General features: G+C 32.7%; 1 protein-coding gene across 1 annotated transcript; it reads left to right on the plus strand.

The window, feature by feature from the left end:
• The first annotated feature begins 111 nt into the window (after window positions 1–111).
• Window positions 112–17,889, plus strand: LOC128237328 (unconventional myosin-Va-like). The gene is made up of 15 exons (XM_052952747.1): window positions 112–223; window positions 1,130–1,269; window positions 2,162–2,246; window positions 2,660–2,762; window positions 3,603–3,736; window positions 4,264–4,377; window positions 10,155–10,232; window positions 10,939–11,032; window positions 13,103–13,249; window positions 14,142–14,293; window positions 14,608–14,848; window positions 15,431–15,558; window positions 16,067–16,224; window positions 16,615–16,786; window positions 17,530–17,889. The coding sequence occupies exons 2-15, from the start codon at window positions 1,133–1,135 to the stop codon at window positions 17,767–17,769; spliced, it is 1,983 nt and encodes a 660-aa protein (XP_052808707.1). The 5' UTR covers window positions 112–223; window positions 1,130–1,132; the 3' UTR covers window positions 17,770–17,889.
• Window positions 17,890–19,143: the final 1,254 nt, after the last annotated feature.

Consider the following 19,143-nt stretch of genomic DNA (forward strand, 5'->3'; position numbering starts at 1 on the left):
ATTACTAAATTACGAGTAATTATAGTCATGTATTAAGATAAAGTAATAAAGTATGTGTAAGTTGTTGCTCGAAATACATAAGATATCTTTCACATATCTGTTTCCAGATTGAAGCGAAGTCTGTAGACAACTTAAAAGGCGTTAACAAAGGTTTGGAAAACAAGATTATACAGCTACAACAACAACAACTGAACTCCAAGATATTTCCCTTGTCTATAAATAGGTTAGCTTTTCTATAAATAGAACAAGGAACTCCTGCTTAAATAATGTTAGTAAAAAACTTGAAGGTATTACAAAAAGCTTTACAGCGACAACTTGACTAAATGGTACCTCTGCCCAGTAAGGTATTTCTATATAAATAAACCAAAGGAATCCCTGTACATTAAGCTATTTTTAAACACGAGGAGATCCTCTGGCATATGCATAAAATTCTAAAAATGAAACATAAATATTTTCTCAAAATATTTATTTAAATTTATATTATATTATTATAATATAATAATATTATATATTATTATTATTTTTAATATTTATTAAATATACATCTTTACCAGATGTAAAATGTACCAGAACGAATACGTAAATCGAACACGGAAAAGACATTTAAAGCCTGCTGCAAGAAGTTCTTTTTACATCATCAATTGCAAAAACCGTTGTAAGAATTGTACGCATAATTCCATGACTATTGTTTTTACATTATATATATCTCGAGTAAGGTGTTAAATACATGTGTGACTGTCCTACTTACTCAGTTAATAAATTTTAATGATACGATTTGTTAACCTTTGTTAGGTACAAATTGATGTATTGTTCGGCATTGATGTTATAATTAATGTATTATATTCATGTTTCTTTATGTTTTCGTATAACATTTTAATACCTACCCTTTTGAAATAACATAAATTTATGCTTGCGTTTTCATTCTAAGCATTTATGTGTGTGTGCGTGTGTATGTTCTTTCAGAAGGCCGCATTGTACATAAGTCGTGTGTTATGTTTGTTTATAATATGATGCCTATGTCTTAATGTGTTACCTTCTTTAAATAAAGTTATTATTATATTATTATTATTATCATAACATTTGTCTTCCAGTTTTACAAAATTCTAAAAAAAGAACATTCTACTTATAGAAAATGGAAAGCAGTAGTATTGTTCAGAACCAAAAAGCCGAAATCAAAGCTTTGGAGGAAGAGAAACAGAAACTGCTTGTTGCAAGCTCAGAAGGGGTCAAGGCTAACAAAGTTACTGAACTTGAGGAGGAATTGAGAAGGTTAGTTTATACTATTTTAAAACTTCATTGTAAAGGCATAATATATGTATAAGTTAGCACAGGTATATAATTAATAGTATCACGACATTAAATAACTTCATTAAGTGTTTTGATATTACTAGTGTCAAACCTGTTCCACTTGTTATAATTATAACAAGATTGCAACTGTGAATGAAATAGCAGAAAACGCTTTTTTTCAATGATTGCTGAATGATTTAAGATTTACTGCGCTCTACTACAGTCCTATATGTTAGAATTGCCGTGTTTTATGCTCATTTCGTTCAAATTTAACTCGGTGTCCTTTATAAGAACCATTGTTTTTGACATGTATTCATTCTTCTTGGAATATCAAAGAATATTATTAATTGTGGTTAATCTTATCTGAAAGAAAGAGACCATCTTTAAAGATTTAGAACAATGACCCTTAGGACGAAAACACCAATGCTATGACAATGCCTGACAATTATTTCTTCGAAAAACAACAACAACAGACGAGCGAAAAATGACTTTGGAAAACAATACTGATGCATGTCTTAATGTTTTCAGTGGTCAAAATTAACACAAGCCCACAACCCCTGCACTTGTATGATGTTTCAGGGCTTGCTGAAATTTTGAATTTTATAATGCAGGGCTTGTTCAACAATTTAATACCAAGCAATAGTATAAGAATTCACGATTGTACATCAAAAAGTCTAATTTCAATAACTGAAACTGTTCCACCTGCATGTCTTGTAAATGTTGAGAGTTATGGCCAAGCTTAAAGATTTTTCACAATGACGCTAAGGAAAAACAAAACACCAATGTCTTGAGAAGTTTCTCTTGAAAAAACAACAACAGACGAGCTGTAAATGACTTTGGAAAACAATACTGGTGCATGTCTTAATGTTTTCAGGCTCCGTATAGAGCTAGAACATAAGATAGGAGAAAACCATGGCCTCATCTCAGAGAAAGACTTGCAGCAGCAGAAATACGATCAGGTTAGCTTTCGCTTGCAGTGATTCTTCTTGGTGCAGGCTTTTTCTCCTTGCGAAAATTCATAGCGTAGTATTTTCCCAATTCAGTGGACACAGTCCATGTGAATGATTAAAAAAGTAATGTATTTCTTGAAAAATAAACAAGATCCTTGCAATGCAAGCTCTAAGAAAATATAATATATGCATTAAAAAGTAAATACATGTTTATTTCTTATTATATTACATATTTAAACAAGATTTTTTTCTTTCTAAAAATCTGATACAATTTCTGTTCTGTGTTATGAGAGGAACATGACCAATCATATCACTTCTTTTTTGGTTTCAGAGAAATTGGCCAATGAAATAAAACAATAAAACCATAAATGCAATAATTCTTTACATAGATCTGTAATTGACCAATGACATACTTTTTACAGGATGTTGGTGAGCTGCGGTTAGAGAACACTGATATTAAATCAGAGTTAGATGCAGCCAACAAAAAAGTGAAAGAACAGATGGAAGCCATGTTTAATACTAAAGGTAAATTCAATTAAACCCAATGTTTAATTATTCTTAGTAAGGGTTACAGTAACCCTCCGGTAGATCGGGTTCAAAAGTGGTAGAATTCGTATTCCCTTGAGTTTTAAGTCAAAAACAATGATGGTTAGATTTTTTTGTTCCAAAAGAGGTAGAAGAGGCAGAGTGGTAGAGAGGTAGGGAGGTCTCAAAAGCTGTAGATGTTACCTAACGCTGGTAGAGATCACATATTTGCATACCAATAACATTGCTTGTTACAGTTGCAGGACATGCAGCTGCTGCATTCTATATCACTTTGTCAAAACTGCGATCAATTTATTTGGTCGACAATCATAATTAAATAAAATTTGACCAATCTATAAACTCACTTTTCGACTAACTTTTACCAAAACGAAGAATCAACATTTAAAACAGTTGGGAGGAACAAATAAAGCAGCTGATTGATTAACTGTGAAATCATTTTTAATTCATTAGCTTGAAATTTTGGGGGGTTTCGAAAAAGGACAATAATGTGGTTATTTAAATTTATTATCATTGAGGTTAAATAATAGATAATATAAAATTAATAATAGTAATATAAACAATGGTTTAGGTTCTTACAAGTTGTATACCGCGACCATGTATATTCATGTGAATACATGTCTACCCTTTTAAATAGACATTATGATTTCAGAATTAAAGGGAAACATTTCGCTAGGATCGTGTATTCGTGGCTAAGCAAACCCACGAAATCCACAATTAATTAATATCACACAAATATTTATGATTTCACAAAATATGTCTTCAAAAGACCAATAAAACCCCATCTTACATAATTTCAACCAATCTAATCATGTTTTACAGATGGTGAGGAATGGGAGAAACAGAGGAAGCTGCTTGTCCAAGAGATGGAGTCAGAGAGACAGCACCACCAAAGGCTGGTGAAGGAACAGAATAGGCTCTTACAGGGATTTGAAAATATGCAAGGGAAAATGCAGGTGTGTTTATAGATTTTTTTCGGTTTGCATTGATATTGATAACTTATGTTATTTTGTTGGATGGTGTTTAAGCTTATTCATACTCCCACTCGGAAAAGGCCCATTCTACGAGTACACTATAAAGATTGTTAATAATTTTAGGATTTCGGACAAACAGAATGTTACCCTGGTTTAAGTTACCCTGGTCTTTAACGTGATTTTTTATGCCGAAAAAATATTGTTCTTTAGAGGGTCAGTAAATTTCTTAGCCATAAAACATTAATTTTCAAACGAAAAAAATCTGATCTGATATTTTGTCAGCAGTCTTATATCACCGGTTTTAAGACATTTACCCAAAAGCGAATTATTCCAAAACAAAAAATAAAAAAGTTGTAAAATGGTCAATCTGTGAGAGTGCAGTTTAAAGAAATTAATTTTAAACAAAAGCCTACCCTAACACCCGAAATGGCATCCAGGTAAGGCTAAACACAGTCTGTTTTAATTGTGGGCTTATAATGAATAACTCGATATTTATCTATTTTTCCCAGATGTTACAAAGTCCTACCAAGGGCCACAAGCGTACACCATCAGACATCAGCATGCTGAGCCTGGAGTCAGTGACACCTGAAGAACAGAAGGAGGAAGAAGACAAAGATAGGGATGTAAGTGCCTGAAGAAGGGGTGAAAGTGACTGAATAATGATAGTAGTATAATAATAATAATAATAATAATAATAATTTAATATGCTTGATTATTATTAAATTGCTTCAATTATTATAAAAGTGCCTGAATAAAAATTAGAAATTTTGGCCAAAGTGCCTGAACTTATTAAAGTTTCTGAAAAACTCATAAAGTGCCTGTATAATAAATATTGATGAGAGCGCTTAAATTAAGAGTAAAAATGACTAACTTATGATATAAGTTCCAAAATAATTACATAAGAAAGGTTAAACGTGACTAAATAATGCTAAATGTTCCTGATTTTAATAGCCTGAATAATGACCAAAGTGTCTGAAAACTCTAAAGTGCCTGAATAATGAGCAAAGTGCCTGAAAAACTCTAAAAGTCCCTGAATATTAACCAAAGTGCCTTAAACACTCTAAAAATGCCTCAAAACTCCCTGAAAGTGCTTGAAAAACTCTAAAAAATTGCATGAAAAATGGTGAAAGTGCCTGAATAATTATTGAAGTGCCTAGAAGACTCTATAAGCGCCTAAACTATGATCATAGTTTGTGAATACTGATTAAGGTGCTTGAGTTCCTTGGTTTCTTAATAATTATTTGATTTCTGAAGGTTGAAATAAGTGGCTAAAGAATGTATTATGTACCCGAATATTTATCCAAATGCCTCGATTATGAAGTCAGTGCCTTAATCAATTGACTGAAAAATATTGGCCTAAATATAATACCTCCTTAACGATACCTAAGTTAACAAAATAAGGTTAAATAACATTTGTTTATCTTTTTTCCCAGGATCAGGGATATGGTACTGAGAAAAATAAGAAGCAAGCACCTGCTCCACCAAGTGTTGTTGCCATAGAAACAGTGATGAAAGAATCCTCAGCAACGATTGCTGCCGCTGCATCAGAGAAATCAGACCAAGCGAAGGTAGGTTACCACCTGTTTTATGGGAATGGACTTGGCTTATAGTTTATTTTGGTTAAAACCTTTAAGTGAATAGGGAAAGCAGTTCTCTTTAGAATCTATAGAAACATTTATATGAGTTATTAGTATTGGGGAATTGGACCAATGAATGATAGATCATTGATTCTATTTAAAGCACCCTATTTCTATTTATAGCCAGCACCCCCAGCGTAGAACATTCATGTTGGTATGATGTTGAAACTGCAAGACAAAACCAAAGTACACATTTGGCTTAAGTAATATTGACAATTGACCTCTAAAATAAATTAGAAATACTCATGTGGCCTTCATTTCAAAAAATAATAATGGTCGAAATACTAGAAAATTATAAATTTTGTACGAGGCTCAAATTATAATTATTAATACAAATATATTTTAGAAAAATGTATGCTCCTGTTAATAAAATTAATAGCTAAGCTTTTGAGTGATTAAAAACACATTCCTTTGGTTCAATCCTTAAAGAAGATTCACACAATCTAATATGAACTATAATTCATACAAAAATATTAATGCTATATTATTAAGAATGATAGTATGGAAATAGGTAACTGTGGAATGCTGACCACAGGGGTATATTTTAAAAACTGAATTATGCCGTAATAGAAACAAATGTATAGTAATTACAATTTATACTACTGTGGACCTGACTTACCACTGGGGTATAATTTTAAAACTGAATACATTTCTCCACATTACCTTTAAGCTGAGTGATATCAGAGAAGTATGTTTACCTCAGTATTGTATTATAAGTTTATGTTTAAATTTGCATTAATTGTGGCATGATTTAGTATAATGTAATATATTACTGTAAAATATTTTTTTGTGACATAGTATAATTATTTTAATGTCAAATTAATATCTTTGTTTGTGTTGTTCATGTATGTAAGATAATTATCAGGATAAATGTTATATTCGTTTTCCTTTCTGAATAGTTGTATTACCAGGGTAAAACCACGATTACAGTATTTATCCTCATTAAGGTGCCCATTACAAGAAATAAAATACAAACTTTCTTGTGTTTGTGTAACAATTCTGAAAGTAAACAAAACTTTGTTTTTGAAACGAATTATGTGTTATGTTTTAAGATGATGACTAGGTTGAAGGTATATTTAATTATACCACATATTTGAATTATTTTGTGGTAAACCAGGACCATATTTGTTGTCATAGATGTGCCCATTACAAAAAGAATCAGTACTGAAACTAACAAATAAAAAAAAATTGTCGCTATGTATGTAAGATGATTACTTTACTTAAGACAAAAATGTTATACCGCATAACTGAATAACTTTGGTAAACCATGATTGACGTATTTGTCATCATGGTTGTGTCCATCATGAGAAAAAAATAGAATTGAAATAAAAAAAAATGTTTTGTGTTGTTATGAAAGTATGATGAAGACAAATTTTCCTTACTGCATAATTGAAATAATTTGGTTAAACCATGAGTTACATATATTATGTCCCCGAAGATATGCCCAACAGTCAATATTTATAATTCATTCTAGGATTTTCTTGTAATGTAGAAAACATAAAAAACAAGAGTTTCCATAGCAACACTAGAAATAAGGAAGAAAGGAGAATAAAAAAAGAGAAATAAGGAAACAAAGTTACTGTATATACTGGCACAGGGGTTTGTTGCATTTAAATATTGCTAAACTGTCTTAAGAATGAGAAGAAAAGAAGGCAAGAACGGGTAAGTTTGAGAGCATCATGGACCATCAAGCTGGAATGTAGAGCGATTGTATTGAATCAATCTGGAATGTCAGTAAATTTCTTCATCAATAAACAAAATGCAATTTGTGACAGTAGCTCCAAAATCAGAAAAGTAACATTAGTGGTAACTGTGTCCGCCTCTTACCCAATAGGTTCTGCGTCCAATCCCCTCTAATGAAAATTCTCATAGCATTTCAAAAATTGCACAAGTTATTCGGTCTCTACCCAGGAAAGGACTTAAATGTGATCTTTATCAGCTTACAGGTGTTTTTACAACGGATTTTGAATAAATAAGTATTATCGGTAATTAATATTAGAAAACAATAGTTAAATGTCATGAATTTAACATGTTTTTGTATTAGCTTTTCAGGCATGGTTCAGTTTTTGAGTAGTTGAGTGTGTTACATTTAAGTTTGTTAAGGTATTGTTCTAACCTCAGCCTAATTGGCATCAATGTCGTCGTCGAAATTTTATATGTACAGCAAGGTCCATTACGCTGGCTTTTACAAATATTGAATTGTGTCCCTTGTTTAACTTACAATCCCCACAAAACATGAGTAACGATGTGTGCTTGAGGATGCTTTTGTTAAAAGAAGGGTATGGCATGCAGTAGTAAATGTCATGAATTTAAATGTGTTTGCCCCATTTCAGATATCTTAGCCATAAACCTTTCACTGCTTAAGAGTAAAATTAAGGGCATAATATATCATTTAAGTGGTAAATGCCGCTAAGTGTACGGAAAAGTAATAATTCCCGTACACTATGGATATACGGAAATGTACTCTTTCCCGTACACCCATGCTTTAAAACAGTTTTGAATTTTGTAATCAAGTAAGGTTAATTGTTCTTTCATTTGACAGCATATATGATATGAACAACATTTATACCATTGACTTGCAGAGAAACAGGAATATGTAAGTAAGAGTCACGTTTTGTAGAAATTGTAAATGCTTTTTGGGGTTTTAACAGCCTTTGATGAAATTAAAGCGACATCTTTATGATACAAAAGAATAAGATTTGACAATGCTGAGTGGTTTGACAGCATATATGATACGATCAACATTTACAGGTGAACACCGCTATTCCGAACACCGTTTATCCGAAATTATTTTTCGGTCCCGATTATACTCCTTCTTTGTTTAACTAATTTTTTGGTCTTTAATCCGAAATCGCTAGTCCGAAACAATCGCTATTCCGAAATAAAAATTACGATCCCAATTTTGTATTTCACACCTATTTATTAATTCTTATTTCGAACTCGATCATGTCATAGTTTAAAAATAATTTCGAAATATCGATAATTTCGGATAAACGGTGTTCGGAATAGCGGTGTTCAACTGTATTACATATACTTTTGACTTATTCGTTTTTTCCGTGTTTCGCAGAGTAACAGGAGTCGCATTTTGTAGAAATATTAACGCTTTTATGTGTTTTAACAGCCGTTGAAGAAATTACAATGACATCTATATGATACAAAATAATTGAATTCGACAATGCTGGTTGGATAAATTCACGGCTAGGGCCCGGGAATGTTTCTCGTACATGATGAATATACTGGCGTGTAGAAATCCCGTATATTATGGATGTTCGGAAATATACAAGTAACATTACCCGTACAAAGTGGAAACACGGACATGTTGTGTTTCCCGTACACGCTTAGTGTTCGGGAATGTTTAGTATTATGATGAATATACCAATGGGGCCTAAATGTTAGGACTTATATATATATATAAACACATAAGGCTATATCACTTTTAGTAAATCGTAGGAATTAACTAATACATTGTTCAGATAAGTCCACAGACGACTGTTTCAAGTTATGGGTGACCGAAGAAATGGGGTGCATAACTAATATATGTTGCTTTTATATTGAAAGGTGGCACCTAATATATTTAGTAAGTGTCATCAGACACTGTCTTTTTCTCGGGTACTTTTATGGCCTTTCTAATTAGTGCATGTCGCGCGGAGATCATTTGTTTTCATAACCACATGGCCAGTGGGTCATAAATCTACGAAACACAAATTATTACAACTATTAATTAATTTCATCGACAAACTGCGGAAAATATGATTATCATATTATGCATGAATTGAATAATGATAAATAAATAAATATATGAGTGAGTGAGTGAGTGAGTGAGTGAGTGAGTGAGTGAGTGAGTGAGTGAGTAAACTTAAATAATTGTCCTAAGTTTTCGACTATTTTCTTTTTTTCTTGCAAATTGATCATCTGGTGCACAGTTGCTTTAAAACTAAATCCCAATTCAAACTGCATGTTATAGTTTTTTTAATGCAAACATCGTTTTTTTTGAAAATTTGGTGAAACAAAAATTGTTATACCATCCGTTTTACCTAGTTAACTAAAACTGTCGTAGCCTTCGAGTCGTTAAACAAATATCAGTTTAAAATATAATAAACAACAATAAAAATATTATTTTGAGTCGGCCGGCGTTCCGGACTGGGGGACTATGTAGTAACTCTCCAAGCCCGAGCAGAAAACAACCTGGAAAAGAGTAGGAATATATGCATGTTTTCATAGAGCGATCCTTTACAGGGACAAGTCGTCAGGTTCGGACGTTTTTGGCTCAAACAAAGCAACAATAAACATGTTTTAACCGGTAATACGAGGTACATGTATACATTATATTCATACAGACGTGTGGAGCTATTTTCAAGTAATATTTTTGTCTCTGGTAACATATATAAACAAATAACACCAAGGGGGGGGCACTTTTAAATTGTGCCACTCCCCTACAGAAGTAAAATTACTCTTGTGGGGTCCAAATAAGCGAAAAGACACCCACCTTAATAAATTTTAAATAACTGCCCCCCCCCCCCCCCCCCCTCCTCCGTGGGTTATATGTTTTACTGGAATAGCCTAGCTGAAACATTTGTCACTCAAATCATTTTAAGCTTTCTTACTAAAGTTCCTTATTCAATCTTTGTTTGAAAGACGACTGGGGAATATTTTGTCTGGCAGCCTCGTCATTATTTGTTTGCACATGCTGCAAGTTTAGTAGATGTTCCATATCGATATTTTAGGTAAATAGGTCACATTGCACCCCATCCTCTACATTTCAGTCGCTGTCCCTCACCAGTGAAGTCAAGATCGATGCTACTATGCAGCATAAAATCACCAGACTCACCTCAGAAAACCTTGTAAACTTCTAGTATAAATGATCTTGTCTTTTTTTAAGATAAAGAGTCGTATTTCTATTGTGATATATATTTGGCGTCATTGTCGTCTGCTTGAAAAAACTTTAACCTTGACCATAACCGAATGAAACTTGGAAAATATTTAGACGAAACTCGGTACAAAAAACATTTAGACGAAACTCGGTACAAGAAATATTTAGACGAAACTTGGTACAAGAAATATTTAGACGAAACTTGGTACACATGTACCAGGGACAATTCCCACTATTAAAGCAATTCGCATGTATAAGCTAGCTTTAATAAGAAATAACAATTAAGCTGATCTCATGTTTTGAATTAGCTTATATGTTACATATGTTACTTATTAGTCTCTAAAATGAATTAAGTCAACCCCTTGCTAAAATAAAAATAAAAACCCAGAACTAACTGCAAAGACGCCGACAAAGCATGGCAGACACATACATGTAGACACATTTGTTTGACATTACTGTCCACGTTGTCCCCACAATTTTGATTGAATAACTAATTATAGAGTCTTCAAACTTGGTATTTGCATTATGCGCGGTCAGTGGATTACCTTTATTGATTTTTGGGTCACTAGGTCAAGGTTATAGTGACGTTTACTAGAATTATGTAAGGGTACTCTCAACAGGTTTGCGGTATATTCATCTTAGTTTGATCTTTATACAAGTGTCGGCATTCATTTCAGCACCTGAGCGAGCGGGTGAACCAGCAAGCTGAGCAGATCAGAAAGCTGAAGCAAATGTTGAAGACGTACGCCAAGAGGTTGAAAGAGGGAGAAGGTAGGGCTTGTTTCAGATACAGTTATTGCCTTTAATTGGGATTATTTCCAAAGGTTTAAATAGTATCTACAAATGTACCAAAGAAATAAACTTCAGCTGAATTTATGTAATAGTATGATAACATGAAGTAAATTCTTAATGATTAAGAATGGGTGGAGTGAGCGTTACTAACATGTCCTTCTTTATCATTAAGATATTACTTCAGTTCATCTAACTGACTTATAATATTACCTGGCTGATACATTGTCAACGCAAAATCTGACTCAGGAAATGTGTATTGGATGAGTGGCAATAAGCAGACCTTTCAACACGGGCGAAAGTTGAAATTCTTAATCATTAAGTCTACAACTTTAATATTGCCTATCTGCAATTTCATTGGCTGAAAATGTAGGTTATATTCTTATTACTCTAAAATAACCTTGCAGTGGGAAAATAGTTTGATTTTATTTAAAATAACTGACTGTGACTAATCCTTCAAACAGATTCCCATATGGTTCTCTATTTGCTGTTAACTCATAAAATGCTTTACTGCACTGGAATGTTCTAAAGACACACCTGTTTTCTGCAGTATTTCTTACAAGATTTTAGACAACTGTTCTTGTTTTATTTTTGGTCAGTGTTGGCCAAAATGTTTATTGATTCGTCCATATCTATCGAATAATAACTGTCGACCAATCAGAATGCTTTGATGTGCAAATTAGCCAAAAGATAAAATGTGGAGAAATTGTCTAGTTTTTATAATCAGCTACTTTGTATAAAACTTGAAAAGTTATTGGCAGGTATTGACATTTCACATAATTGTACATTCAACACCTTACTGAGCTAAACCGATAATGCCTTATTTTAAAGGCAATGAACGGAATTATCAAACTAGGAAGAGAAAACATCGTAAACATACATGTTTTTTTTTTAAATTTCCTTTGTAATTTTGCTATGTCATTAGAGATAATAAATTAATAAATGGAAGGTTATAAGTTACTGTCGTTTTGTAATTTTAGTTAGGATAATAAAATTGGTTGTGTAGGCGTAGAGGGTTGCATGTCAAATGGTAGTAATTACCGGTTTTTGTGAAGAAAAAGCTGCAAAATTCAAACAGGAAGTTGGGAAATTGTTTGTTATCGGTATTAAATGATAGGACATTTTATTTCCATGCATACTTCTTATTGATTGAATTAAAGTAGGAAGTGAATTTTGCATGCTTTGAAATTAGCAACGATTATTTTTTTATGTTTATCTGTAATTGTGGTTTCTTAAATATTAAAAAAATGAATATTTTGTTCTTTTTTGTCCTTAAAGATGTGTAATATCTTCAATTTGTGACAGAATCAGTGTTTTAAAAAATGTTGTTGGGGAAATGTTTGTAAATATAATCAAAACAAACTGTTATAGCTTCTTCATAAATTAATTCAAAATAATACAGCAGGAAGTAAATTGTAAAAGAAACCAAGTCAATTGAAGATTTTTGTTCATTTATTTCTTTGATTTAAACAAGGTTCCTTTCATGCATATTTATTTTCCTTTTTTAATTACAAATAAAAAGTTATATAATACAGAATGCTTTGAAAATAGAGAAAGTTTATAATCTCCATGTTATGTGGCAGGAAATAAGGCAGAGTCTCGGGAGGCTAAAACCATGAGTTAATTCCCTTAGGTCAGCATTATTACTCTTTACTGTTTTCAACTCAAGAGCCTCCAGCAGATTAAAAAAGGAGCTAAGACTATGGAAAACATTGTAATAGAAGAAAATGTTATTTCCCTTTGATTATGATCAGTCCCTTTTGTCAGTGACAGTAGCAGAACTACAAAATAGAAATGAAAATATATTTAAAACATAGGGACAGTTAGGAGGAAGAGCAACAGTTATTCCCCTTAGTCATAACCTCCCTTGGAATGAACTATTTCCACCTTTTCAATGGCACAAGATCAAGCAGAATTAAAGAGAAGAATCAGAAAGAAACGGGATACGTAGCACATAAGAAGTTTCTGGCCAACAAAATATGCTTTGGGGATAGTTATTCTCTTTAAACATACATTTATTGCCTTTGAATTGATTATCTCCCCCTTTTTCAGCTGATGAAATTCAAGCAGAGTTAGAGAGAGAAGAGACGAAGAGCGTGGTAAATGTGGCCCATTTGAAACATTGGGAAAGGAACTACATGGGCATGCTGGAATACAAGAAAGAGAACGAAACTGCGCTGTTGGAAGCTCTAATACTAGGTACTGTATGCTTAAGTCTCTTTCTGGCCGTTTTTCTTTCACAGTTTAATTGCCGTATGACACGCTTTCTCAGTAAAGAGGTGCACCTAATTTTTAAAACACTCAAAAGGTCACTTTCGTTCTATAAAGGTGATGTGTGCTTTAAATTCAAGTTTGATCATTATAAGTACTAAATCCAAAAGATTTTCAACATCATTGATGTGGTTTTCTCATAGTGGACTTTGTAACATTGTTATCTAATTGATATATTTTCCGTTAAAAAGGTTTGTTACTTTGTATGCACGTTTATATTTAATATAATAACTGTATATACTTTTTACCAAGGTATATTCAGTTAATTTAGATAAGTTAAGCAAATTCATAAAATAAGTATAAATGGTTACATAAAAATGTAAGTTATATAATTCTTTCGAAACATTTGCGACATATAAGAGCACATTTTGTGTTTAAAAATGTGAACAATGTGAAATTAGTTCTACAATAATCAAATATCTGCATTGTTGTCGGTTTTATTATTAAGTGCAAATGTATTCATTAAATGACAATATCATTTAATCATTCAAAAAACATTGGTACGATTTTACTGAATTACGTGTTTTTTTTAATTGAGATTATACATTTATTTCTAGAGCTTTATTCACATAGATTTTAAGTTTTTATAAAATAGTTTTTTTAATGAAATTAGAAGACGATTTATTTTAGAGCTATTATCAAATGTTTCTTAGGGCCTGTGAACAGCGCTTTAAGCCTGCATACTGTCCATGTGGTCTTCGCGAATACCTCTATGAAATGATGATGTTGATGATGATGACGATGGTGGTGGTGGTGTCATTATAAACTAACTTTAAAATATTAATAAGGAAAATAAGAAAAAAGTGTTGTTGTTTTTCAGAGCTAAAACCAAAGGTGGCTGCTGGCCTGTTACCTGGGTTACCAGCCTATGTCCTGTTCATGTGCGTTCGTCATACAGACTATGTGAACGATGAGGAGAAAGTTAGATCATTCCTTACCAGCACCATCAATGGAATCAAGAAGGTTGTCATGGTAATGTACTATTGATGTTTATTTGATTTTTTTGCAAATTTAATGATATTTTAAGTTAGAAAGTACATACACAAATTTGTCTTTTCATCCTAACATGGGCTTTATAAATTTAAGTTACATACAAAACATTAATGTTGATATATTGATTGGTATTGTCCGAGAATTTTATGACAAGTGATTTTCTTCCTTGACCTAGTCTGGAAAAAACTTTGTCGAAATGTTGTTCATCATGTTTTCATACAGAAAAACAGCATACTCTCTGTGACTGATGTGCCAACGAAAATAAACATTAGCACTTTAATATCTAATTTCAGAAACATCATGATGACCTTGATCGTGTCATTTTGTGGCTTGCAAACACCTGTCGTTTCCTGCACACGTTAAAACAGTACAGCGGAGAAAAACAATTCCAACAAGAAAACACGCCCCGGCAAAATGAACATTGTTTGCGGAACTTCGATCTTGCCGAATATCGGCAAGTGTTCAGTGACCTTGCCATGTGGATTTACCAGACGTTAATTAAGCTGATTGAAGCCACAATTCAGCCATCTATTGGTAAGTTTTGGTTTGAAAATGATCTTGTATTTTATAGTAGCCATGGATTGTTTTGTTACTGTAAAAAAGAATCTAGCAGATAAACACACCTTAACTCTTAACATTGATGGAACTTTTACACAATAATTGTTTTGTTATTCAATTGTAAGATTCAGTTTTTGCCTATCTGTTTTAGTTGAGGTATAACGATAGTTTGGATGTTGTTGTTGGCAACGTAGAAAGACTGTAATATTAGTCATGGCATAAAACTGTATTAGTACTGAATAAATTTAGTTTGGGTTGTGACCAAACTTGGTATGTTGGAAGACTTTATGCAGGACTTCCATGGGATTGCATTTAGGACCCCTAGGGTCGATGTCAATGTCACATTTAGTTAAAATTGAAAAAATACAGTTGAAACTGAACCTCACAATGAGGGCTGAAGATATTCACATAAAACTTATTACAAAGTTTCCATGTTATGATGGTACACATAGAGAGAAGGGCCAATAACTCACGCTAAAATAATTATTGACTTTATAGGTGCGTTGATATGAATAGCTGAGAAGAGAATGGTCAGGCATATATATCTTCTCTTTACAGTAGCAGCAGTATTTGACCATGAAGCTATTACGGGCCTGACAGGTAGCATGCCGAGCGGGCTCCAAGGTCGCAGTTCCAGTCGTGCAGGTGACAAGCCCGAACATTCCCTCGATAGTTTGATGAAGGCTGTATGTATATTTTATATATTTTGTAATCTTAACATTTTGTAATATAATATAAAATATACATTTAAGACCTTTTGATTTTGATGTCAGTTGGTTGGTCAAAGGTCAAAGTCAATAGTTGTATGAAAAATGATTTCACATTTCAAAGTTTAAAATGTCTTCACATTTAGACAACCATTAACAATCAATGATTTTATTTTTAAAACACCTGTATTCAGTTCTGATCAAGCAGCCCTCAATTTGTTTAATATTTGACAAGCATCTCATGTAATTATTTGCCAAACATGTTTTATTCATGAAACAACTTTATTTAATTCTAACTAAGCAGCCCTCAAGTAGTATTGCATCTGAAAAACAGCTCTTGTTATAATCTGAATAACAAAGAATCTGGTTACACAATGGATTCTTCGTTGCGACAATTTCATCACTATAGTTTTTGTCAAATAACATATTTCTGAATGAGAAATCCCATTAACATAAAATGATCATACACCTTAACTCTTAACCCCAGATGAACCAATTTGTAAGAGTTCTTACTCAACATGCTGTAGACCCGGAGCTAGTAGAACAGATATTCCGTCAAGTGTACTACTTCCTCGGTGCTAGTGCACTCAACCATCTCCTACTGAGGAAGGAGATGTGTAACCGGTACGAAGGCATGCAGATACGGTGAGTAGGCGGTTACATACCACTAGTATTTGTTTAACTTTTATATGATGCTTACATGGTTATTCAAACTTGTTCAAAGTTCTTGCTTAGTTTTCATTAAATGTACGGTGACAGTAACCTCAATATTCACCAATAGCAATATTGTGATAGTTGTGATAATGTCACTTAGAATACAACCTACATTTTAATTCAATGAAATTGCAAATAGACAGTCATTAAGTACAAGACCAGATCATTAAGTAATTTCTTAATGATAAAGGAGGACTCGTTCACTCCAGTCAATCCGCCCATTTATATTCATAAAGAATTTACTTCATGTCATCAGCTTAAAACCATTCACCCATTGCATTCCTTTATTTAAAACTATCAAATTAATTTGGTATTTCCCAGGTACAACCTATCCCACATGGAAAAATGGCTACGTGACAACAAACTCCAGGAATCAGGTGCGGTGTCAAGCCTGGAACCGATCGTCCAAGCCTCCCAGCTTCTTCTGGCGCGCAAAACCGACGCTGACGTGAACAGTGTGTGTGATATGTGCTCCAAACTCACTGCTCCCCAGGTAAAGAGCTGATTATAATTGTGCCTTTAAACCTGTGTTTGGCTGTTGCCCTTATCTCCACCAACCAGTAGTTATCCAGCTACATTCAGTTAAATGAAATCCCTTGAATGGAACACAGAATTTTGGACCTGAGTTGCGTGGACTCGAGTGATATTATATGGATTGTAGTAGTGTTATATTGACTTAGTGTTATATTTAGCAGCCATTGTATAAGCTGTTATCCTATTATTTTCGCAGTTAGACATTTTTTAACAAGAAACAAGACATATCACCACTCAACTGTCCAGGTAGGTTCTGGTGGCATTCATAATTCCTGTGATAACTCTAGAATTATTTACTGAATTGTATACTGAATTATGAACTGAATTGTGTACTAAATTATGTTCAATTTTGATTGTCAAAATCTTGAACCTCCTTAGGGGTATTCTTATTTCCTGTGAGAGCTCTGGAATAATGTAATGATTGTTTTGCTAGTTTTAGACTGTCAAAATCTTGAGCCTCGACTAGGGATATATTATCCTATGATAGCTGTAGTATTATATACTATATCTGAATTCATAATTCCTTTGACATTTATATAAACAGTGAAAATCAGATTTGAATTGTTTAAGCCATTTTCTGTACCTGAAATTAGTCCAGCAAGATCAAAATCGATCAAAACTGGCAAATATTTATTTTCATATTTAAGCAGCCTTGTCTTTGTTAGCTCTATTAATATGTAATGTACTTTATTCTATTTACAGATTGTCAAAATCCTGAACCTCTTCACGCCAGTGGAGGAGTTTGAGGAGCGGGTTCCAATATCGTTCATACGCAAAACTCAGCAGAAATTGAAAGAACGTGTAAACACGGACAATTCTTTTCTGATGGACCTGAAGTTCTCGTATCCTGTTACATTCCCCTTCACCCCTTCCAAAATCATCCTAGAAACCATAGAAGTCCCTGAACAACTGCATATTAACAAGCTTGTTTCAAAATGTTAGCTTGTAGCTTACAAGTTCTCGTGGTTCATTAAGTCTGTATCCATGGTTATGTTAAAAAAAGCAAAAAGCAAAATAAAAGTTATGCCAAAAATATGCCGAAACAACGGCAGATGCAAGCTTGCCAGTGGTCCAGTTTTATACCAAATTGTAGCCATTTTAATGCTATGTTGTACCAATGGAAAGTCTTAGAAATAGTAAACTACACTAAACCATGGTAATTTTAAGTTGTACCTATTCCAAAATACAAATAAATTCATGATGACTACTAGCTACATTTAAAATATGAAAACATAATGGCTTATGTTATGTAATGTATAGCCATAGCAATGGCAAGCTGTAGCAATGTCAAAATATCAAAGTTGTAGTAGCAATAATTATGATATAACTATAATCATGTGCTCTATAGATCGAATCCAAGCATGCATTTATATATTGGATGAAAGCTATTCCACTTTTTCTGTAAATCCTAAATCACCTTAGAAATAAATCTAGCTGTGCACACTGCCCTACATGTAAGTTAACACCTGTTTCTTTAAATGAAGTATGCCTAGGTTGTTTCTAATATAGAGAAACTGATCCTTTTATTATTGTACATGATATATTTTTTCAATTCATAGCAAACCTTAGTCAATCTTCATGAGCGTTGTTTAAATAAATTAAGAAGCATTATATTCATTGTTTATCTCGTGCATGTTGTTAAGTGAAGCTGTTTCATTCCAACCCAAAATCTCACTCACATCGATCCAATCGGATAGTGTAGTACATATATTATTATCAGTCGTGTGATTTTGTATGCCAATGTGAAAAGTTATGCTGATGACGTTGTTAATAGTTATTCTATTGTGATGTGTTATCATGAGTGGTTATTTATTACATGTTGATCAGTTGATTAAAAAGTATGATTTTGCATGCTTTCAAGTAGTGCAGTTATATTTCAACCCCAAATTTCTCTTCCATAGAGCCCAATAGGTGTTTGTTTTTAAAACATTAATTATCAATATGTAAAATTTGTCATATCCACTAGTGTGTGTTTCGAGAGTATTGGCTAACAATGAAAGTCTAATGGCACATTCCATAATTGTACATGAACTACTTTAGGTTTCATTAACAGTAGAATATACGAATTTTGATTATGTCTTTGAACATAAATGTATCATTTATAATGATATAAAATTATTTCTATGTTGTTTTAAATAAATTATTATCATTATTACGTTAGGCATTGCTTTATTTTAAGAATATCATGAAAATGATCAATATCACCTATAATGTATTGTTTTGTTAAAAAAAATCCGTTTAATGTGTTCTTTTTCAGTGTTAACAATATAAGGATTTTTTTCTGTTCAATTTTACTACTGTTTGCAAATGAACTAA

The sequence above is a fragment of the Mya arenaria genome, chromosome 6, assembly GCF_026914265.1.
Source record: "Mya arenaria isolate MELC-2E11 chromosome 6, ASM2691426v1".
NCBI classification, from domain to species: domain Eukaryota; kingdom Metazoa; phylum Mollusca; class Bivalvia; order Myida; family Myidae; genus Mya; species Mya arenaria.